Source organism: Poecilia formosa, unplaced genomic scaffold (assembly GCF_000485575.1).
Source record: "Poecilia formosa unplaced genomic scaffold, Poecilia_formosa-5.1.2 Scaffold338, whole genome shotgun sequence".
Lineage (NCBI taxonomy): Eukaryota > Metazoa > Chordata > Actinopteri > Cyprinodontiformes > Poeciliidae > Poecilia > Poecilia formosa.
Window position 1 is genome coordinate 99,236 of NW_006800277.1, and position 23,215 is coordinate 122,450.

Genomic DNA, 23,215 nt, shown 5'->3' on the forward strand with positions numbered 1-23,215 from the left:
TTATTGGCTGCCCCTCCAAGAAGTGGATGTTGTGGAGCATCTCCCCCTGTTTGGCACGCAGGTTATCCAGCCAATACTTAATGATGCTCTGACGTTCCTAAGCACAACAGGCACACATGGTTTTATGGAATTTAATAAAATAACACCTACATTTGTACATCCATTTTTTTTTTTACGAAGACCTGAGTTACATTCTAACACTTCCAGGTGACACTGATAACGAGAATCCCAGACTTTTAACCTGCGAGGTGAAAAAGCAAAGCTCGCTTTCTATGTTCTCATAGATGTTGTCTTCCTCACAGGAGAAGCGGCGCATGCCACCACCAAACTGTGGCTTCACAGTCTTGTACATGCCCATCTGCTCGGCTCCTCGCAGCAGGCTGTTGGGGGGGATAAACAGCAAGATTTTATTTCCATCTGAAATAAGAGACTATTTTTTCTTGTACCTGTGAAAGAAGTTGAATCTTACTTTTCAAATGTTATTGCGATGAAGAAGGCGTGGGTCTGGGTGTGTTTATGTTGCCGGACCTGGATGCTGACCTGTGGGATTCCAACACGAATTTGATTCAGGAGCCACAGCAGAGTGTGGTCATCTATTGTATCTGGGGAAATTAGAAATACATCCATTTGAAGTTCATCAGCATGTTTTCAATCATCTACTGTCCAAAAACAGAAGCTGTGGTAAAGTAGAAGTTTCTGTGTCTATTCTAGAGATGCTTAACTGGACCAGTTGTTGATCAGCTGATCTAAAACTAAAAATCACATCCTTTGTGTGATCAGTTATTGCAGTGTATTGATAATCTGTAGATTATCTTTTGGATAAACCATTTAATAACTGGTTTGTATATGGTGCTAATAGGATTCTGTTTACTCAAGTTAAACAGAAAACTTGATTATTTCAATAATTAATTCATCACAATTATTCCAATTAATCATTTCAGCTCTAATTGTGTTTTTAACCCAGTTCTTCTTGCATGGAATCTCAGTGGTGGATCCACTTCCGCTAATCTGCTGAAGCGCTAACAGCAGAGCTAATTTTTCATTTATTGCCTGCAGCGTTTTTGCTAATTTGTAAAATGTTTAGGGCAGTTAGCTTCCCGTAAATGAGCTGTTCCAGATAAATATGAAAGCGCTAATTTAATTTAATTTAATTTATGGTTTTGTAAACTTTTAGCTGAATAAAGTTTAAAATCTGTGTTGAAGCTTTTATTAGCGACTGTTAAGCATTCTTCAAGTAGTGAGATGTTTATGCATGCTCTTATTGTGAGGGAAAAACTACTTATGCAGAAATGTATCCATCCATTTTCTTTACACCCTTGTCCCTAGTGGGGTCAGAAGGGTTGCTGGTGCCTATCTCCAGCTAACATTCTGGGTGAGAGGCAGGGTACACCCTGGAGAGGTTTCCAGTCTGTTGCAGGGCAACACAGAGACAGACAGGACAAACAACCATGCACACACATTCTAATTAGGATGACTAGGGACAATGTAGACAGACCAATTAACCTAACAGTCATGTTTTTGGACTGTGGGAGAAGATGGGGGATTGAACCCAGAACCTTCTTGCTGCAAGGCAACAGCTCTACCAACTGTGCCACTGTGCAGCCCTGCAGACATTTATTTAATCTTAAATTACATTTATTCTGTACCCAGAATGCATAGCTGTAGACAGATTAAATACTACTTGTGTCCTGCATGATTTCTGAACACATTTCCCTAATGTGGTCAACAAGGCAAGCTCAGCAACAGCGTTAGCAATACTCAAAAACCTCTTACTCTTATAATTATTTATGAGTGAAAGTTCTCTTCCAAAGAATAACTTCCTGAAGCATCACTGTACAGGTAGGTGTGCACTAACAAATCTGACTCTGCTCATGGTAATACACATACACGGACTGGACGATATGTCCAGTCCGTGTATGTCGTCATTTACATGGACTGTAAATCCATTAACATGGATTTACAGTCCATGTAAAAATTACAGTCCATTTTTCTACCTTCAACAGAAGGATACAGTACTTAGGCTGTATCCTAAATACAAAACCTCAGCGTAAATCCATGTAAATCCATGTTAATGGATTTACAGTCCATGATCCTAACAGGATGTGTTAGGATCCTAATAGGATGTGTTAGGATCCTAATAGGATCTGTTAGGATCCTGGGTTGTTGAGTTGTGGTCGCAAACTTTGACACTGAATTCAGTTGCTCCTCCACCCTTTCTCTAACTTCACCATAAAGTGTGGCTGTGTATGGCTATGTGTGAAAAATCTTCCCAGCCAGGGATTTTGAATCTATGGTCGATGACTGACATAATTTTCCTGAAGCCCCTTATTTCCACTGAAGTAAACATCATGCCTTTACCATGGGCTTCTCTTTTGACACGGCTGGGTCAAGGGTGATACTTCAGGGACATGTTGGCTTATACATTCATGCCAACATGCAAACTTCATCTTGCTTCATCTTTTGACTCTCAGAATATTCTATCAACAGGAAGTACTTCAGATGATGGAAACAGATTGATGTGTTCCTGCTGCTAAATGGCACGACTCTACTGCACATTGTACAGCATGATGAAACCTGAAGTTTATAGAGATCTGAACTACGTCGACACCGCCAAATTAATCTTTCCTCTCATCAATATTCTGTCTGCTTTCTCTTTGCTTGTGGAAGCTGGGGGCATTCCATTTTTGGCTAAAACGTACCACATTGGAGCTTAGCATAGCCTAGACCAACCACCTAGCACAACCTTCTAGTGCTGGGCACGGGTCTGTCGTGTACATCATTACTCAAGTAGCCAATGTGTTGTGGCCAGTGGCATTTTCTGATACGAGCGACATGGGCAACCGCCCACAGTGCGCCATCTTGGGTGGGCAGAACGAGCCCAGGGCGCCAAACAGACCAGGACTGCCTCTGGTTGCAACTCTTTCTGTTCAGCTTGAATTGGTTGTGGAATAAATCAGACATACTGTGATTCCTTTTGATTTTTATGTGCATTTCCAACCATAACCTGATAGTTCTGTAAATCTGGGATCTTTCTGTAATTGATTTATTTTGATATAAATATTTTATTTTTGAGATAGTAGGCTGTTCAATTGATTCTGAAAGGTAATTTCTAATCAGTGCACACAGAGTAAGGTTGAGTAGAAGCTATTTTTAACAGCACTAATATGCTCACTCGTGATAGGTGGTACTGGGGGATAAAGGTCAGTCAAGCTGAGTTCCATAATTTCCTCATCTTTCATAGAAAAAAAAAATATATTTTACACGCCGTCCTTTTAGAAACGGTGTCTGAGACAAATGTGGCAATTGTGTATTCAGACAGAAATAATAAATGTTGACTTAAGCCGCTTATCTGCCCATAAGTAAACAGCGTGCTCTGTTTAAACAGCTCACATAAAACAGGATGTGCTCCTTCACGCTGCATGTGTATGGTGGCTTAATGAAATGCTTCAAGTTCACATTGCTGGCCCTTCCATTAAAAGGAGACAGCAGAAAAAACAGGTGCTGTTAATGGACAACTTTTAATATCCTCCAAAGCACTTCACTATAAATCTCTGACTAGCTACCAGCGCCTTCTCTCCTCACTGCAGGACAAACATGGAGGACATGTCAGAGCAGAGCGTTTACCTGGAAAAGTCATCAGGATGTCACAGTTTTGTGTGGGAACCATCTTTAACCAGGACTTGCGAGAGTTGATGTAATGTCTGGCCAGCAGAAGTCGTTTCCCGAACAGTTTATCTAAGAAAAAGAAAGAAAAGAATGAGTCTAACATGGAAGGATAAAGCACATAAAAACCGTGAGTGTATGCTGATGAAAGACAACATGTACCAGACAGGTGGTGGTATTTATCATTGTGACAATCATGACCACAGATGACTGGCTGTTTGTTAGTAACACTCTGCCACTCATCACTAGCTGCATTTCCATTGACCAATCTGACATTTCACGTGTTTCATTGAGGACGTGTTTTTTGCTTAAAAGTTTTTTCAGCTAGGATGAGAGGTTTATTGGTTGATGTTGCAAAACTGCAATGGAAACACTTTTTTCNTTACGTCTTGAGATCTCAAAGGGCTAGATGACTCTATGTGTGTCATAAAACTAGCACTAGACACTATATAGAATATGCATATTTTACCTGTTTGAAAATTGAATACTTTAATATTGGATTCTTTATGTTTGGCTGTGGAGCTGTGTCATTACTAGCTGTTTTTGTTTAGCATGGTAGACAGTGGTGTCCAACAAAGACCTGCAGTTGAAGACAGAGGAGCATGGCGAGGAAGACGAAGCAGAGGCAGAGCAGGCAGACAGGCAGGCTGACCAGCCATCTGAACATGGCTCTCTTCCAGGCGGGGTAGTAGAACTCCTCACAGCCTGTTATGGGACTGCACCGCCTCACACCCTGTAGGCACACATTAGAAATGAGATTGTTGAGAAAGACTGGGGGTCCTCTGGACATGATGAAGCAAAGAAGGACTTTCCAAATAACATTATGAACAACCCTGACCATGAGATTGTCTTAGAAAAACAGTGTCTTTGGTCAGAGGCTTTTTCGAATTTGCTGTAATACAGACTGCTACAGGAGCTCTTTTCTGCCAACAGCCATCACTGTCTACACCACCATTTAATTTCCCTTTGGGATCAATAACATACTTTTAATTTAATTAATATGAGCTTCCCTCAAAAAATTAACTTCCATGAAAGTATGAAAAACAACCTAGGTCAGTGTAATGCTTGATAACATGATCTGTTTATGTGGGCAACACAATGAAACTTGACAAAAGCAAGCGCCCAACGTGGGGCTCGAACCCACGACCCTGAGATTAAGAGTCTCATGCTCTACCGACTGAGCTAGCCGGGCTCAGCTCCCATGTGACCTGTGTGCCTCTTTACCCATCACAACCCCTCCCACCACTGCTTCTTTTTGTGGGGGTATGCAACCTAATAACACCACCCCCCTCACTCCCCACACACATACTAACCCCGCCCCTCCTGCTGCTCTCAGAGCACATGGACCCACCAACCCCATTTCCTGCTATTGTAGGCTAACCCTGTGTTGGGAGGAAGACTGTCAGAGGAAATATCACCAAGACATGAGAAACTTTCAGGGTCATTATTACAGGAAGCCTGTGCTTATATTGTGAAAAGTTCTCACCCTGAACTGGGGCCTGGGCTCCTCCAAGGACTCGGCGGGGGTGTCCAGGGTGCCCCACCTGTAGGCCAGCTCCGCTTCTCGCCGCTTCCAGCGCTCCAGAAATAAAGTTGCCCAGACGACATTAAAGAGAGCAAAAACCACACAGCAGATATCCTGGCTGGTCTGTGTGGGGACAAAAGGTTGAGTCAGTCACTTTACGCCACTTTAATTGTAAAGCTGTGAGGAGGATCCATCAGTTTTCTTTAGCATGACAGTGAGATTAATACCTGGTAGCAGTCATAAATAAAGTAAAATCAAATTATTGATTTTTAGTAGTTTCCACCCGAAGATGTTCCCCTTTCAATGTGTACTTTTTGAAACTTTTCTCTGTGAAAATATAAAATCTGAGAATGACTCTACAGCACACAGGAGAAAAACACTAAAAACATGGATTTCTGTTCATAAACTGAAAATGTGTTGCCTTTTTTAATAAGTATATGTATTACAGTAATGCTGGCTAAAATGTTCTTTGCATGTCAAGTCTTTGGTCATGCAAACATAAAGTACAGAGTGGAGGTCATCAGACTTCTAGTTAAAAAAGGAAATGACGTTGCTATTATTCACTTGTCTACTCTCTTTGCACATATCATAAAGCGGTGATTGTGAGGATAAACGCTGAGACCCAGGTTATGGTGATGATGATGAATTTAATGATGAATGTTGCTCTAAACCAGGGGTCACCAACTCCAGTCCTCAAGGGCTACCATCCTGCAACTTTTAGATTCACCTCTGCTCCAAAATGTCTGAATTCCCTCACCAGCATTCATTCCTCTCTGCAATAGGCTGGAAACGAGCAGTTTATTTGATCCAGGTGTGTTTGAGCAGAGACGCATCTAAAAGTTACAGGACGGTAGCCCTCGAGGACTGGAGTTGGTGACCCCTGTTCTAAACAGTCCAATCAGGCAGCACAGCAGGAACAATAGCACACAGCTAATAACCGGTAGCAACTGACAATTGGTGACTGAATGCAGGAGCTAAGACTAACCAGGACGTCATACAGTACGACTGGAGAGCTAGGAAGAAGACGTACAACAAACGACAAGGACCCAACAAAAGACAAAGACAACAGGTGGGACTAAATACACTGGGAGGGTAATCAAGGAATGAGACACACCTGAGAAAAAAAAACAGAAAACACACAAAAAAAACAGACACACAGGACAGAAACTGAACACAGAAAAACCTTAACATAAATGCACAAAAACACGGATCATGACAGCACAGATGTAAGGTGGCTGTTTTGCAACCCTGAAAAAACACCTAGAACCGCCGGTTCCTTATCTTTGCAGAAGTTCCTCATTTCCTGCAGGAAATGAACTTATGAACTTAATTTTTCTACCTACTATAAATGCTGCAATGTACATGTTTCACTTCACCCATCAATATGTCTCCAAACTATGCTCTGGAAGTATAAGGTCAAAGGGGAACATAAGAGGGACATACGGTGGAATAAACAACAAGAGTATAACTATTAAGCAAAAACAATATAATCAATAAATGCAAAATGATTCTTAATATGATGAATAGTACGAGTAAAATAAATATATGGGCACATAGGAATAAAAGTTGAATGTAAGATAAGTAAAACAAAAATAATAATGCAGTGATTATTATTATTTTCTCAACACATATTGAGCAATAAGATCAAATTAACTACAGATAACATATGAACTTCTTTTAACAGAACTTCACTTAACTAAAATGGTGAACTATTTATTTATTTTCAATATGATAGCAGTATAAAGAAACAGACATGAACAAGTATTGCAAAAGACATATTTTTTGTACCACAATAATCTTAACATGCCCGAAAAGGAATAGGAAGAAGTACAAAACTTATGAACTCCTACCCGATAAACTTACCATGTTTTGAGGTGGACCCTCATTATTAAATAAAAAAAAGAAAAATCTTGACATAGTTTAATTAATTTTCCATTTTATCTGTTTTTTGGGGGTATTTTTGCCATGGACTCGTCGTCAGACACACATATATGTACATGCATACATCCATACCCACACACACTCTGCGTTAGGCTCAGTTTACCTATACAGATTTGTGCTAAGTCTCACCAATATTTCTACAGCTAGTGAAAATGACCTAATTTTTCTTTTCAAATTGTATTACATTTTGACTTTGTTTTAACTCCTCATTTAACTTGTTCCATAATTTTACATCATGAATTGAAATACCCTCAAAAGCTCTCTCTTTAAGGTTTGTGATACCTGATCATCTTCTGCTAGTATCCAGAGCAGAAAGCCGATGACGGCAGGGTAGAGCATGGAGTTGGTGTAGAAACCCAGCCAAGCAAAGTACATGCCGATCTTCACTCCAAAGTAGTCACAAATGTCATCTGGAAATGATTTATTAGACATAACTGAGGATATTCAGCTTGCTTTAAAAAACTCCAACCTTGAGTTAGCAGAAGTGGACCCGATTTCAAGGAATCTATTCAGTATGAGGCATTCCATGTCATCCTCCAGTATTTCTTACCGAGGGGCTGCCTTTCACACACAGCCTGGACCCACGAAGTCATCAGCTGGTTGAGTATTCTTTGTTCATGAAGAGGAAACATCTGATGGATCACTCCCCGAGCGATTAGCTCTGGAACTAAAAGTACAGACAACGGCTGAAACCAGAGTTCCCAGTTCGATGCTTGTTCCCAGTTCCATCACATAAACTCATAACCAAATCAATCAAAGTTTTTGGGGTTACAATGTGGCAAGATGTGAAAAGCTTTGGGGTATGTAAACTTTTAAGATACTAACAATGCTGTAACTTTTTGTTGAACTTTTTTAGCTCCTTGTCCAAAAGTGCCACATAAATATGACAAGGAAAAAACATTGAATATATAACATTTTTACCTGCTCAGCAATAAACTACACATGGGACATTTTAGTGAAACAAAAAGTAGTAATTTTTGACAGGAAAGTATCTATAAATCACTGATAAAAAAAAAGTTTTGTACTTATTAAAGTTGTAGAGTTGTCGTATAATGACTCAATTTATTGTCTATTTTCAACAATAAGAAGATGATTTTGGATTTTCTTTGAAAACTCCTTGATATTGCCAAAGTTTAGTAAATCAACTAAATGCAGATTTTGGTGAAATCATGTCTGCTATATAATAAAAGTTGCTGGATATCAATATGAAATTAAGAAACAAAAAGAAAAAAAACATGTATATTATAAGATAAATACTTTGTAATGTGTCTAATGTTTTCCATTTTTAGAACATTTCAGTTTGTAAAAAATTTACTTTTTTAACTGAAAAAAAAAGTTTTCATTTGGATCATCTGCCTGTCCTGGGCCCCTAATTATATATCAATCAAATGTTATTTGCATAGCACATTTCAGCAACAAGGCAGTTCAAAGAGCTTTACATCATAAAAACATATACCCTGCTTGCAGCCATGATCCACACAAAATTAGCTTAGCTGCTGCAAAAGTGGCCCCCAGGCCACACTTTGAACATTAACCCCTGCATTAAGGGATAAAACCAGAATAAAGGAATGAGAAGATGCAGAGCGGCCTGGAAAATGTAGATGATAAAAAGCATCTCACTTATTGGCTGCCCCTCCAAGAAGTGGATGTTGTGGAGCATCTCCCCCTGTTTGGCACGCAGGTTATCCAGCCAATACTTAATGATGCTCTGACGTTCCTAAGCACAACAGGCACACATGGTTTTATGGAATTTAATAAAATAACACCTACATTTGTACATCCATTTTTTTTTTTACGAAGACCTGAGTTACATTCTAACACTTCCAGGTGACACTGATAACGAGAATCCCAGACTTTTAACCTGCGAGGTGAAAAAGCAAAGCTCGCTTTCTATGTTCTCATAGATGTTGTCTTCCTCACAGGAGAAGCGGCGCATGCCACCACCAAACTGTGGCTTCACAGTCTTGTACATGCCCATCTGCTCGGCTCCTCGCAGCAGGCTGTTGGGGGGGATAAACAGCAAGATTTTATTTCCATCTGAAATAAGAGACTATTTTTTCTTGTACCTGTGAAAGAAGTTGAATCTTACTTTTCAAATGTTATTGCGATGAAGAAGGCGTGGGTCTGGGTGTGTTTATGTTGCCGGACCTGGATGCTGACCTGTGGGATTCCAACACGAATTTGATTCAGGAGCCACAGCAGAGTGTGGTCATCTATTGTATCTGGGGAAATTAGAAATACATCCATTTGAAGTTCATCAGCATGTTTTCAATCATCTACTGTCCAAAAACAGAAGCTGTGGTAAAGTAGAAGTTTCTGTGTCTATTCTAGAGATGCTTAACTGGACCAGTTGTTGATCAGCTGATCTAAAACTAAAAATCACATCCTTTGTGTGATCAGTTATTGCAGTGTATTGATAATCTGTAGATTATCTTTTGGATAAACCATTTAATAACTGGTTTGTATATGGTGCTAATAGGATTCTGTTTACTCAAGTTAAACAGAAAACTTGATTATTTCAATAATTAATTCATCACAATTATTCCAATTAATCATTTCAGCTCTAATTGTGTTTTTAACCCAGTTCTTCTTGCATGGAATCTCAGTGGTGGATCCACTTCCGCTAATCTGCTGAAGCGCTAACAGCAGAGCTAATTTTTCATTTATTGCCTGCAGCGTTTTTGCTAATTTGTAAAATGTTTAGGGCAGTTAGCTTCCCGTAAATGAGCTGTTCCAGATAAATATGAAAGCGCTAATTTAATTTAATTTAATTTATGGTTTTGTAAACTTTTAGCTGAATAAAGTTTAAAATCTGTGTTGAAGCTTTTATTAGCGACTGTTAAGCATTCTTCAAGTAGTGAGATGTTTATGCATGCTCTTATTGTGAGGGAAAAACTACTTATGCAGAAATGTATCCATCCATTTTCTTTACACCCTTGTCCCTAGTGGGGTCAGAAGGGTTGCTGGTGCCTATCTCCAGCTAACATTCTGGGTGAGAGGCAGGGTACACCCTGGAGAGGTTTCCAGTCTGTTGCAGGGCAACACAGAGACAGACAGGACAAACAACCATGCACACACATTCTAATTAGGATGACTAGGGACAATGTAGACAGACCAATTAACCTAACAGTCATGTTTTTGGACTGTGGGAGAAGATGGGGGATTGAACCCAGAACCTTCTTGCTGCAAGGCAACAGCTCTACCAACTGTGCCACTGTGCAGCCCTGCAGACATTTATTTAATCTTAAATTACATTTATTCTGTACCCAGAATGCATAGCTGTAGACAGATTAAATACTACTTGTGTCCTGCATGATTTCTGAACACATTTCCCTAATGTGGTCAACAAGGCAAGCTCAGCAACAGCGTTAGCAATACTCAAAAACCTCTTACTCTTATAATTATTTATGAGTGAAAGTTCTCTTCCAAAGAATAACTTCCTGAAGCATCACTGTACAGGTAGGTGTGCACTAACAAATCTGACTCTGCTCATGGTAATACACATACACGGACTGGACGATATGTCCAGTCCGTGTATGTCGTCATTTACATGGACTGTAAATCCATTAACATGGATTTACAGTCCATGTAAAAATTACAGTCCATTTTTCTACCTTCAACAGAAGGATACAGTACTTAGGCTGTATCCTAAATACAAAACCTCAGCGTAAATCCATGTAAATCCATGTTAATGGATTTACAGTCCATGATCCTAACAGGATGTGTTAGGATCCTAATAGGATGTGTTAGGATCCTAATAGGATCTGTTAGGATCCTGGGTTGTTGAGTTGTGGTCGCAAACTTTGACACTGAATTCAGTTGCTCCTCCACCCTTTCTCTAACTTCACCATAAAGTGTGGCTGTGTATGGCTATGTGTGAAAAATCTTCCCAGCCAGGGATTTTGTATCTATGGTCGATGACTGACATAATTTTCCTGAAGCCCCTTATTTCCACTGAAGTAAACATCATGCCTTTACCATGGGCTTCTCTTTTGACACGACTGGGTCGAGGGTGATGCTTCAGGGACATGTTGGCTTATACATTCATGCCAACATGCAAACTTCATCTTGCTTCATCTTTTGACTCTCAGAATATTCTATCAACAGGAAGTACTTCAGATGATGGAACAGATTGATGTGTTCCTGCTGCTAAATGGCACGACTCTACTGCACATTGTACAGCATGATGAAACCTGAAGTTTATAGAGATCTGAACTACGTCGACACCGCCAAATTAATCTTTCCTCTCATCAATATTCTGTCTGCTTTCTCTTTGCTTGTGGAAGCTGGGGGCATTCCATTTTTGGCTAAAACGTATCACATTGGAGCTTAGCAAAGCCAAGACCAACCACCTAGCACAACCTTCTAGTGCTGGGCACGGGTCTGTCGTGTACATCATTACTCAAGTAGCCAATGTGTTGTGGCCAGTGGCGGTTTCTGATACGAGCGACATGGGCAACCGCCCACAGTGCGCCATCTTGGGTGGGCAGAACGAGCCCAGGGCGCCAAACAGACCAGGACTGCCTCTGGTTGCAACTCTTTCTGTTCAGCTTGAATTGGTTGTGGAATAAATCAGACATACTGTGATTCCTTTTGATTTTTATGTGCATTTCCAACCATAACCTGATAGTTCTGTAAATCTGGGATCTTTCTGTAATTGATTTATTTTGATATAAATATTTTATTTTTGAGATAGTAGGCTGTTCAATTGATTCTGAAAGGTAATTTCTAATCAGTGCACACAGAGTAAGGTTGAGTAGAAGCTATTTTTAACAGCACTAATATGCTCACTCGTGATAGGTGGTACTGGGGGATAAAGGTCAGTCAAGCTGAGTTCCATAATTTCCTCATCTTTCATAGAAAAAAAAAATATATTTTACACGCCGTCCTTTTAGAAACGGTGTCTGAGACAAATGTGGCAATTGTGTATTCAGACAGAAATAATAAATGTTGACTTAAGCCGCTTATCTGCCCATAAGTAAACAGCGTGCTCTGTTTAAACAGCTCACATAAAACAGGATGTGCTCCTTCACGCTGCATGTGTATGGTGGCTTAATGAAATGCTTCAAGTTCACATTGCTGGCCCTTTCATTAAAAGGAGACAGCAGAAAAAACAGGTGCTGTTAATGGACAACTTTTAATATCCTCCAAAGCACTTCACTATAAATCTCTGACTAGCTACCAGCGCCTTCTCTCCTCACTGCAGGACAAACATGGAGGACATGTCAGAGCAGAGCGTTTACCTGGAAAAGTCATCAGGATGTCACAGTTTTGTGTGGGAACCATCTTTAACCAGGACTTGCGAGAGTTGATGTAATGTCTGGCCAGCAGAAGTCGTTTCCCAAACAGTTTATCTAAGAAAAAGAAAGAAAAGAATGAGTCTAACATGGAAGGATAAAGCACATAAAAACCGTGAGTGTATGCTGATGAAAGACAACATGTACCAGACAGGTGGTGGTATTTATCATTGTGACAATCATGACCACAGATGACTGGCTGTTTGTTAGTAGCACTCTGCCACTCATCACTAGCTGCATTTCCATTGACCAATCTGACATTTCACGTGTTTCATTGAGGACGTGTTTTTTGCTTAAAAGTTTTTTCAGCTAGGATGAGAGGTTTATTGGTTGATGTTGCAAAACTGCAATGGAAACACTTTTTTCACATCACATGAGTAACCAGATGTTACTACTGGCACAAACCATGAAGACGACGACGACAGGAAGTAGTTGGAGGATGACAGCACTGCATGCTTTTTAATGCCTTATCGCTTGAACAGACTTATTGACATGTCATTTTAGTTGCGTTTCATATTTAATGGAAACACCACAATTATGTGTTTTTTCTATATTAGCAGAATCCTGACAAAATTGTACACATATTTGTAATGGAAATGCAGCTACTGACGTTATTTCTTCTGAATATTTTATTTTTACTCCTTCCTTTTTTTCAATTTTCACTAAGACAAAATAGCAGAAATATCCCAGATAAGCATGATTCTGCTGCTGTGGTTGAATGACTGAGCAAATATTGTGTACCGACAACTAATTTGCAAACTGAGTGGCATGCAAACAGTCTCAAGCAAACTCTCTTTTCAAGTCTGACTTCAAAAAAAAACATCATTGGTGTTATTTTTAGTTTGCCTCACTGCTCATGTGGATTTTACTCTGACGTGGTGGTGGATGTTAGAAGACACAAAGTTTCAATACATAATTTGTAGCTTATCTGTCAGCTGAACCTTGCACAGGACTCCCAATACTTATATGCATGTGCAGTTAACTGCGGGTTGTTTGTCATGGATGAAAAAGCATGTATTGATCACATGTAGGTCAGAGAGAATTGCAGAAGTTGTGAAAAAGAATGATCAGCACTCTAAATATTAACTCTTCACACAAATTTGATGTATTTGCAAACAGAACCGTGTGATATAGTTAATTAGTTTTGAAGTGTATCACAGAAATATGTGTAAAAAAAATAATAAAAAAAAGCTAAAATCCCAAAATACGTGTGTGTGTGTGAACATGGTCAACAGCCATTCTTTCTGCCTGGTGGTTCTCAGTGGGTCACACTCTGCTTCCTGCTGAAGCAGTAGCTGCAGTGACTCCTAATTGTTCACTGAATTATAAGGTGACTCTCTCAGTGTTTGTGTGAGCTTGGATTTTTTATGATCAAACCCATCTCAGAAAGTTCTATCCATCCCAGCCTGAGCCGTCCGTGTGTAAGTCATGTCTAGATTCATTTAAAAAACAAATATTTTGGCTTTGTGAGATTTAAACTAAAAAGGTTAGGTAAACCTGCTTTTTAACATAAATAAATCAAGGAAGTCACAGTTCTGCCTTGAAATTTGCTTCTCTAATATAAAACCTTGTTTAAATAGGCAATAAATATACAGCTTAATGAGAGAAGAAATGCTAAGCTACTAATAGGGGCACCCAAAAATCAAACCTGACTTCCTTTATTTTGGGAGACTGGTGATCGGCTGATAGTTGCATGTGAAGGCGATCTTATCCACCAATCTTTGATACCTCCATAAAGGTTTGAAAATCAATCAAAACCAATAGATCAAAACCAATAGCTACCCTTTCACCCCATTGCTATCTTATCAACTTTTTTTTGCAATATTTAGCAACTTTTCGGACAAAAAAATTGCTATCTGCCAACAGGTAAATCAGCAAGTCAGGTTTTTTAAATATTGGTGAACGGCCAGAAAATAGCAACCAGTGCACCCCTACAAAACAACTCTTTAGTTATCATTTAAAAACTTACAGCTATATGAAAAGGTCTAGGACCTGTGACAACAACTGTTTATGAAGTTCAAATCAAATAAGAATAATATTTGGGTTTAAGTGGCATCAGTGCTCATAAATGTTATGAAATATGAGCTGTTGTCTCCTGAAATATAGACACAGAACCGTCTTTGTTAGAATGGATCCATCAGAATCTTATGTCTTCTTATAGTATCATGGCACCAGTTCGTGTGTGGGATGTGTTAGGCAGTTAGTGAACATTTCATTCTCAAACTCTATGTGTTGGAAGCTGGAAAAATGGGCAGTAGTGTCCAGGTAGTGACTGTCAACCAGTGGAACAGGAAGAAAAAGGAAGGAATTGTAAGCTGCCATCCAAAAGACATCCTACTGCTGAAGAAGTTAGTGTTGCTTCTGCACAAGATGTATCAGAATAAACTGTGAATATGAGGCTTATTGTGTTGTAGTGTGAGGGCCTGCAGACCAGCTGCAGGCCCTCAACAATGGAGCTGTGAACCATGCAGCAATGGATGAAGGTGACCTGATCTGATGATTGACGGGGTTTTTTTTGCATCACCTGAATGGTTGGATGAGTGTGTCGCTGACCTGACACCAGGAAGCACAATGAGAAGGAGGAAAGCCAAGCCTATATAGTGTGATGCTTTGGTCAAACAGTGTGTTGCTTTGCTGTGAAACCTTGGGTCAATGTGGATGTTACTCTGACACCGACACATTGTCAGATACACTTGTTCTTGGAGGTGGTATTTCCTGATGGCTCTGGCCTGTTTCAACAGGATCATACTCCCTGGCACTAAGTGGTAATGCTTCAGGAATTGTTTGAAGATTGACTCCAAATTCCCCAGATCTTAGTCCAACAAAAACTTTTGGGGTGTGACGCATAAACAAGTTAAATTTATGAAGGCCCCATCTGACAATTCCCAGAACATAAAAGATGTGCCCCTAAGCACAGCTCCATCTGCATGGCTTCAGGGTTTTAGAGGAGTCCAGGTCGCAGCATGTCAGTGCTGGTTTGATGGAAAAAGGAAAAACAAAATGCTACTAAGCAAAATATTACCAACAATGCTGATAGTCTTATGTCTGATCAGTGTAAATGCTGTAAATTAGACTGTTGCCTTCTGATTTTGGTCAGTACTGATGTTTTTTTAGATTTTGTTGGGTGAAGTAGCCTTAATTTAACAGCTGTGAGAGACAGGGAAGACATATGGCAAAGATCATCATGACGGGACTCAAACTTGTGACTAAGGCCAAAAAGGTTCATACATGTGTTTTGCCCCATACCAATATTTTTATGTCTGAAAAGTCGCTAAATATAGAAAGAAAATTATTAATTACAGAGGTAAAACCAGTAAGATCAGTTTCACATGTAAATATCGGCCAATCATCGATTTTCCAATAAAGAAAACTGAGGCTGGTTTATCAATGCACATGCACAGTTTCACATGTAAATATCGGCCAATCATCGATTTTCCAATAAAGAAAACTGAGGCTGGTTTATCAATGCACCTAGCCTGTATATTTGATCTAAACATGACCATTGATTGGATTAAATTGCAATGAAATTGATAAATCCAGAAAATAAAAGTCATATTTCATCCAAATATGACTGAATATAAAATTGACCTGTTTCTAACACACTTTAAAGTGATTGGTAAATTTGAGTGGTATAAATAGAACGAATTGAGTACAGTTGAATTATTAACATGAAATAAATTCTAAAAATGTAACACACTTTACTATCAATATGTATTATGTCGGCATTTCATTTTGAAAAGAAATGCACCAAACCAACAAAACCCTGAAACATAACAGCACACAAATCACTGTATAGGTTATAAAACCAGCAGCATTTTCAGTGACTCTAACTAATCAGATAACGACAGAGCAGGACTTCAGAATGCATCCTCATTGGACGGTTCTCCAGACAAAAAGAGCTGGAACATATTCTTCTTTTTTACCGTTTAACCAGTAATGCAGCAGCAGCATGACATGCCTCATGTTTCCTGAATGCACCTGTGGTTCCAGCAGGCCCGTCACAGGGAAACACGCAAAACCAAAAACCTTGGGCCAAGTCATCGCGGCGTCAGTGATGCTTCACAAAACCCGGGCACGCTGGCTTGTAAATCTTCATTTTCAATCACACGAAACACAAATACGTAGCTCCTGCTTGCTGTCAGCGGGGGAAAGGGTGGGGAACTCACCGAGCACCCCGGCGGTTTGCTGCTGCTGGTTGCTGGTCCTGTCCTGGTGCTCGCTGGGCACCGTCCTCTCCGTCTTCTCCATCCTCTCCCCTGCCCCGTCTCTACCGTCGACGTCTGCGGCGCCGCTGCTGCCGTCTGTCGCAGAGTCGGCATCAGCGGTCGCCTGCGTATTGGTGCCCAAAAACTCCATTGCGTGAAGGAAGACGGCCGTCAGAACCTGGAGTAGGCTGCTGTTAATACATGGCTGCTGGCAGTAGAAATGACAGCCTGGTGTGTGTAGCAGTCAGGGAGGAGAGGGAGGAGCACGAGGAACATAAATATGTCATGTAGCCGCACGTTCTGCGTACCAGTCGTGACTGCGTGACGACACAGACCGTGGACACAGCGCACGGGCTACAGGTTCATACAGAAAATGGGACATGTCTCTTCTAGGTAGGCGTAATTATTGCTCAAATCAATCTAGTCGGAATATCGCTTTGCTATATGTCTGCATTATCCGTTTTTCAGTTAAAACACATATTCTGAATGCGTGTGATAAATCACCAAACCGTTAAATATAAAGCTGAAAACAAAAGTTTACATAAACCAAATAAAAATACGTTCTTTTCCCTCACTGTCTTAAGTTAAATCTTCTAAACTTCTCTTGTTTCAGGTCAGTTAGAGTTACCAAAATTATTTCTGTTTGTTAAATACCATAACAATGTTAAAAAGAATCTCAGATATTTATTTGCCAAAGTCTTTTAAATCAGAATTTTACATTTCCTCAGCATTTGGTAGCATTACCTTTGAAATGTATGACTTGGGTCAAAGGTTTTGGGATTGCTTCCATAAGCTTCTCTCAATAGTTTGCTGGAATTCTGACCCACCCTTCTGCCTCCTTCCAAAAAATTCTGAGATGAAAGTCAGAATTCTTTATCTTCAGTGGCTCTAGTCGTCTTCTGTATCCACCAGACCAATCAGACCCTGATTCTGATGTTTTAAAACAGAGAGGAACCACGTTACAAAGAGCTACTCTCCTCAGAGACTTTCATCTTGGGAGAGATGATCACAATGTCACAGTGAACATGGATGTCAAAAACCTCTGCCAGAGATTTCTTTTCACTGTTTCATGAAATATACATTTCGTATAAACAATTATGTCCATAGTAAAACCACATGTCACTGTAAAATAAAGAGCTGCTTATCATTATCATTAAAGTATGAAAAACAGATAGAATTTCACAAGTTATTTGGTTGCCTTCCAATGATGAAGCACTGTGCACATACCAACATTTTCATGTTTTCAAAACCAGACATTTTGAGGTGACAAATTTGCATAATTTTTTTTAAAAGTAAAGTCCACTTATTGCGTTTTAAAGTGTGGGCTTTTGCTGTGTTGAGGCCTAAATTAAAGAATGACATCATGCTACACATTGAACAGGCCTCTTCATTGGCTGTTTTTAAAACTTCTCATAAGACCCACTTAATCACTTTGTCTTTTGCAACCTCTTAAAAGTTGATATCATGGTTGTTCCCAATTTATTTTAAATGTGTATTTTTATGCAGGAACTTCTTCACACAGGAATGCTGAACGAGAGGGCTTATGTTTCACCTGTAATCCCTCCATTAGTGCTGCTCACAACTGGACTCAGTGGTTCACATATTTATTGAGAAACATGAGGACCTTCTCAGACTGTATCTGTTTTTCAGAAGCAATTGGCTTCTGTTTTTCAGACTAGTTTGTGTAAACAGGGACAGAGCATTACACAGTGTAACATATAAAACAAAGAAACATTTGCTCTGTCTGTAACACTTTATTTGAAGGGGTGTGCATAAGACAGACATGACACTGTCATAAACATGACATAACACCTGACATGAACATAAACAAGTCTTTATGAATGTTTATGACAGTTGTCATGAAGTGTCATTCGGTAAATAATGACACTTTTAATGCAAAGTTGCTCTAAAAGTTGCATTAAAAGTCCATTAAAAATGCCAACTTTGCATGATTTTGTAAATAATGACAATTTAATGCAAAGTTGGCATTTTTAATGGTTTTCAATGCAACTTTTAGAGCAACTTTGCATTAAAAGTGTCATTATTTACCGAATGACCCTTCATGACAACTGTCATAAACATTCATAAAGACTTCTTTATGTTTATGACAGTGTCATGTAACTCTTATGTACACCCCTTCAAATAAAGTGTTACCACTCTGTCCATTCCTCTAATCAACTGACAATTTCTAGACCCAGCTGCAGGTTGGACTTAAAAAAATTCTAGGACCTACATAAAACACCAATAAATCAGCATCTAATCAATCAAGCAAAAGTAAACATTCACAAACATTAAAATTGAATTTGAATGTTTGTGAATGCTGATCAAAAGTCAAAAAGGTAAAAGCTAAGTTACAGACTGGAAGTATAAAAGATGGGGATGTGAGAACAAAGTCTGGGATTGGTTGGCAGATCGTTATACTATCAGAATAGAGAAAAAGTAACAGACGATTGGTTTATGGATCACATGGAAGAATGAACTGCGAGGAGAGTGTGGCAGGCAAGAATATTGGGAATAGATAAAGATGGGAGCAGGACAGATTAAAAGCTGGTGTGGATCTTAAAGAGCCTCAAAAACCTACTGCATTTCTGATTGATTAAGAAATGGTCAGAGATTGTGTACACACAAAAAAACTTGTGTGCCATTTTCGACATAAACTTCAACATGGCTAAATAATCAACTAACCGTTGAAATGTTCAACCTTATGGCAGATCCATGGCCTCCATAGGTACATTTCTTGTTATTGGCTACTTGGTGACTCATTGAAGTTAAAACTTCTGCAAAATTGTTGATTGTGAACAGAAAGTGTTTTCATCCAATCTGTACACAATGGAATTCATTTCACTTTAGCAGACCTCAACAGAAATGTAAATGATAATGAAACAATGTTTTAGTTACACTGTAAGAATAAATAAATAAATAAATAAATAAATAAATAAATAAATAAATAAATAAATAAATAAATAAATAAAAACATTTCTAATTTACAGGAAAATACCAGCAGTTGTGGTTGTCAGAATTTGACCGTATAAATAAATATGGTCAATAAATAAAATAAATTCTGTAAATTAAAGACATTTTTTTTCTTTTACAGTGTATCTGAACATTATAGGCATAGCTGATGATACCATAAGCCTCTTCAACATCTGGTCCTTTAAAGGCAGCACAGAATGTCTGTAATTATCGTATTCACATTGTTAATGCACTTTAATCATGCACTGCGTCCTGTGAACTGGTCATGTAAAGGCACATGACCTGTTCACAGGACGGTCATGTATGGGTATGTCACATGCATTTTAGATGCATGTGACATACTCATGCATGTCACATGCATCTAAAATGTGAAAGTAAACTGCAATGAAACATTTCTCCACATTATTTCCATCATGTTGTTGAAAAGCCACTGTTATAGCAACATACAGCTATGGCCACTAGATGGCAGGGGTGAGTGGTTTATTTCTTAATTCTTTCAGGAAAACTTGATAGCGTCTCAACCACATTATTAAGGCACACTGGTTTCATTCCTGCTAAAGTCAAGCAGCTCGTTACACCAGTAAAATTACCTCCACAAAATGACCATATATGAGGAAACTGCAACCTGTCAAAGTGGTCCAGAGAGCCAAAACAGAGCTATGGTGCTGGATAAATCTGATTATACTGGAAACCCTGATCCCTGATTCAGAAAAAGACATACATCAGAGCACAAACAATACTGTGCGTCTGAGGTCAAAGTGCATGACAAGTTTTAATTCTTCCTAAAAAGACAAATAAGTACAAAGAAGACATTAAAAGTCAAAGAAGGGAGTTTCACATTATACAATAGACTAATTCATGCGTAAGACAATTGTGAGAGCTTATCAGAAGGAAAAGTAAAATAGATGATTTTAAATAATTCCATATCAAAAAACTGGTGAGTGAGTTTCGACCTCTCACAAATAATATTTTATTATCTGTACAGGAAACTGCTGTAGATATGATTTTCCAATAGGACATTATCAATTTGTGGGAGTTATGATGAGGAAAACACCAGAAGGTTTCAGTTCACTTCTCTCTAAAGACAATGATTTTTTTTATATACATTTTTCTTCTTCTGGAGAACAAGAAGGAAAAATCTTGCATAAAACCAATTCTTTCTCCATAGATATTAAATATTTTTTATTGCTGTGTAAAGTACATTAACTTTCAATATAAATAACAAACATCATTCTAATTGTTTACACTGGTATGTAGGACCTCATATTGTTTGTCTTTTAAAGTGTTTTGAATTTATTTGTAGTTGAGCATTTTTTCAACTTCTTGTCCACATTGTTTTACTTCTGAAATTCACATTAGTTTTAAAGTAGTACACATAGTTTTACTTTAGAAATCAAACTTCCTTGTGTTATTCCTATCACTTGATCTTAAGACAAAGAACTTTTGTTAGTTAATTGGCAACAACCTCTTTCTAGCTTCAAATATAACAAATAAAATTTTGAAATCCTATCTAAGGAATCTTGTTCCTTAGTTTCAAGATTTTTATTGAATAAACAATTTGCATGTTCTTTAACACTCACTTTATATAAAGGTTTCGTTTGCATTACGAACAAATGCTTAATGTTGGTTTTATAACCAACAACAAATTTAGAAAAAAATAAAACATTGTGTTTTGGATGGATTCTAGAGCAGTCTGTGAAATACAAGAATTTTTGTGAATAGCTATCCTAAAGTCTTTTGTATTATTATTTTTATTGACGCTACATCAGCCTCTGTCTTCAGCAATGTTTTCATGCTAATCATGTTGGACCAAAGGGCTCGCCTCCAGGATGGATGGTTTTTTACTCACACTTCTGTCTGGTTGGAAAGTTTTCTTGTTTTTCTGCAGCCTTGCAGTTCATTCCTGCAGATCTCCAATTCCCCACCTGGCTAACTCATTCATTAGCATCTTGGCAGTTGTTCTGTGGCCTTTTGATACTTTTCTCTCTAGTTTTATATCTAGGGTCTTCAGATCTCTGCCAGGTTTACTTTGTAACAGGTCTCCATGGTGCTGCTTGATGATCCTTCTGACTCCAGTAAGAACAGCTTGACATCTTTGTTTTGTTTCGTTTTTGACTTGAGTCTTTCGAAGCCAACGCCTCCAAACATAAAGTTCCTACACTTCGTGTTCATTAGAAGAAAATCATGTGTTTTGAGTAGATTTATCAAGCCTGGAGCTTCACAAGGTCAAGTGTTGTCATTGAATAACATTTGTTTGTGCTGCTGCTCAACAAAAATGTCAGATTTGAAGACATGGGCAATCGTTTCAACATGTTTCAATACATATATAATTCAGTAATTCAAACCCATGACCTTTTCATAAGGGGAATGAAAACATTTGTGTCCATATTTCACAACTTGAACTCAGGGTGAAGCAGCTGATACGTCCACTCTGTAAAATAGAGTGGACGTATCAGGTTAATGGTTAAGGTTAATGATATAAATACCGTCGCTTTTCCTCTTGTAGACGTATTGCTCCATCTGGAAGTCGAGGTTCATGCCTTCCAGGCATGAACAAATTCATAATTTGTATTTTTGAATGATGAACCTAAAATGCTGTTTTAACAATTCATAAGCAACTCAAAAGCTGCTTCCCTAATGTCTTTCCTGACGTGCTTCCTCATTGTTACAAACCAGCAACCTGTCCAAGTGTCTGCATTTATAGAAGTGATCACACCTACTAAGAATCATTGATGCATTTAATTCCCAGGACCTGATTAGTCTGATTATACTGATGCTGTGATTTGTTGAACATTCAGAACATTTTTCTGTGCAAAACCTCCAGTGAATAACTCCTGTTGGTGTATCATTAACATCTGGAAGGGTTGCTGTAGTTTGTTAGGATGACCTAATGATGTTAGTTGAAGTTTCAGCTTCTTGGCTAAAAGAAGCTGAAACTATGAAAATCAGATGTCTTTTGAAGCAGCTAATTTGCTCTTTGTTTTTCTCTTTGAGAACAGCTTCGTCTGTAGAGGTCATGGTGGAGGTCACGGTTACTCTCAGCCCCGCCCATCCACAGCTTGTCCATCGTTAGTGGTCTCCAGGACTATCTTCCACCCTCATCTATTGGACTGGACATCGGCATGATTGTGAGAGTCCCAGCAGAGAGGAAATGCAATTATAAGTCCAAATAACATGTGAACATTCGGAGCCTCTGAAAAAGAGGCAGCAGTCCTTCAACCCCAGATTAGGAAGGAGGTCGTAATCATAACCATCCGTTCAATATCCTGCCAAAGGAAGAGGAGGGTGGCGGCCAGGCAGACTGCTGCACAATAGACCCGACTCTTCATCAGTGCCTTGGGCTCAACATCTCCAAATCCTTCAGAAGACCATTTACTCTTACAGAAACCCACACTGGTTACCCCCATAAAGAGACTGCCACTTTAAGACAAAGAAAAACTAATTCCTAATACTGAATAATTGTGATTCAGGCCATTTGGTGCCGTTATCTATAATCTAAAATCAATCATATTCAGAAGCTGTTTTCTAAGGGCTGCAACTAACAATTATTTTAGCAATCAATTAATCTACTGACGATTAATCAATTTAATTGAACAAAGGAAATCAGCACA

The 23,215-nt window shown here is 38.9% G+C and overlaps 2 protein-coding genes, 1 long non-coding RNA gene and 1 other non-coding gene across 8 annotated transcripts in view; 1 reads left to right on the top strand and 3 right to left on the bottom strand.

Moving 5' to 3' along the window:
• Positions 1-16,888, bottom strand: part of LOC103153027 (anoctamin-8-like) — a 29,721-nt gene extending 12,833 nt beyond the window's left edge. For 2 of the 4 annotated variants that reach the window (XM_007573786.2, XM_007573785.2), the window contains exons 1-5: positions 16,593-16,887; positions 3,625-3,735; positions 470-602; positions 242-380; positions 1-97 (exon numbers count right to left, since the gene is read on the bottom strand). In XM_007573786.2, the coding sequence (XP_007573848.1) occupies positions 1-97; positions 242-380; positions 470-602; positions 3,625-3,735; positions 16,593-16,782 (670 nt within the window). In that variant the 5' untranslated portion in view covers positions 16,783-16,887. Of the gene's footprint in view, positions 98-191; positions 381-469; positions 603-3,624; positions 3,736-16,592 lie in introns of those variants that run through there. The other 2 variants (XM_016661656.1, XM_016661657.1) reach the window with 2 other exon arrangements.
• Positions 4,052-9,023, bottom strand: LOC103153026 (anoctamin-8-like). The gene is made up of 6 exons (XM_007573783.2): positions 8,941-9,023; positions 8,750-8,846; positions 7,680-7,796; positions 7,412-7,539; positions 5,150-5,311; positions 4,052-4,396 (listed from the first exon to the last, which is right to left on the bottom strand). Exons 2-6 carry the CDS (start codon positions 8,787-8,789, stop codon positions 4,211-4,213), a joined length of 633 nt encoding a protein of 210 aa, XP_007573845.1. The 5' UTR covers positions 8,790-8,846; positions 8,941-9,023; the 3' UTR covers positions 4,052-4,210.
• On the bottom strand, positions 4,783-4,855 carry trnak-cuu (transfer RNA lysine (anticodon CUU)). The gene has a single exon. It is a non-coding gene; the product is annotated as a tRNA-Lys (tRNA).
• A 50-nt stretch (positions 16,889-16,938) lies between the features above and the next one.
• On the top strand, positions 16,939-23,117 carry LOC107833172 (uncharacterized). 2 transcript variants are annotated; one of them, XR_001658886.1, is made up of 2 exons: positions 16,939-17,024; positions 22,604-23,117. It is a non-coding gene; the product is annotated as an uncharacterized LOC107833172 (long non-coding RNA). The 2 variants fall into 2 exon arrangements; XR_001658887.1 differs by lacking the exon at positions 16,939-17,024 and adding an exon at positions 19,948-21,679.
• The last annotated feature ends 98 nt before the right edge of the window (positions 23,118-23,215 follow it).

Excerpts from the sequence above, each read along its gene's own strand:
- LOC103153026 (XM_007573783.2), bottom strand. The coding sequence starts at position 8,789 with ATGCTCCACAACATCCACTTCTTGGAGGGGCAGCCAATAA. Across the intron at positions 7,540-7,679 it reads GTGTGAAAGGCAGCCCCTCG|ATGACATTTGTGACTACTTT; the intron begins GTAAGAAATACT and ends AATCATTTCCAG. Across the intron at positions 4,397-5,149 it reads AGCCCAGGCCCCAGTTCAGG|GGTGTGAGGCGGTGCAGTCC; the intron begins GTGAGAACTTTT and ends GTGTGCCTACAG.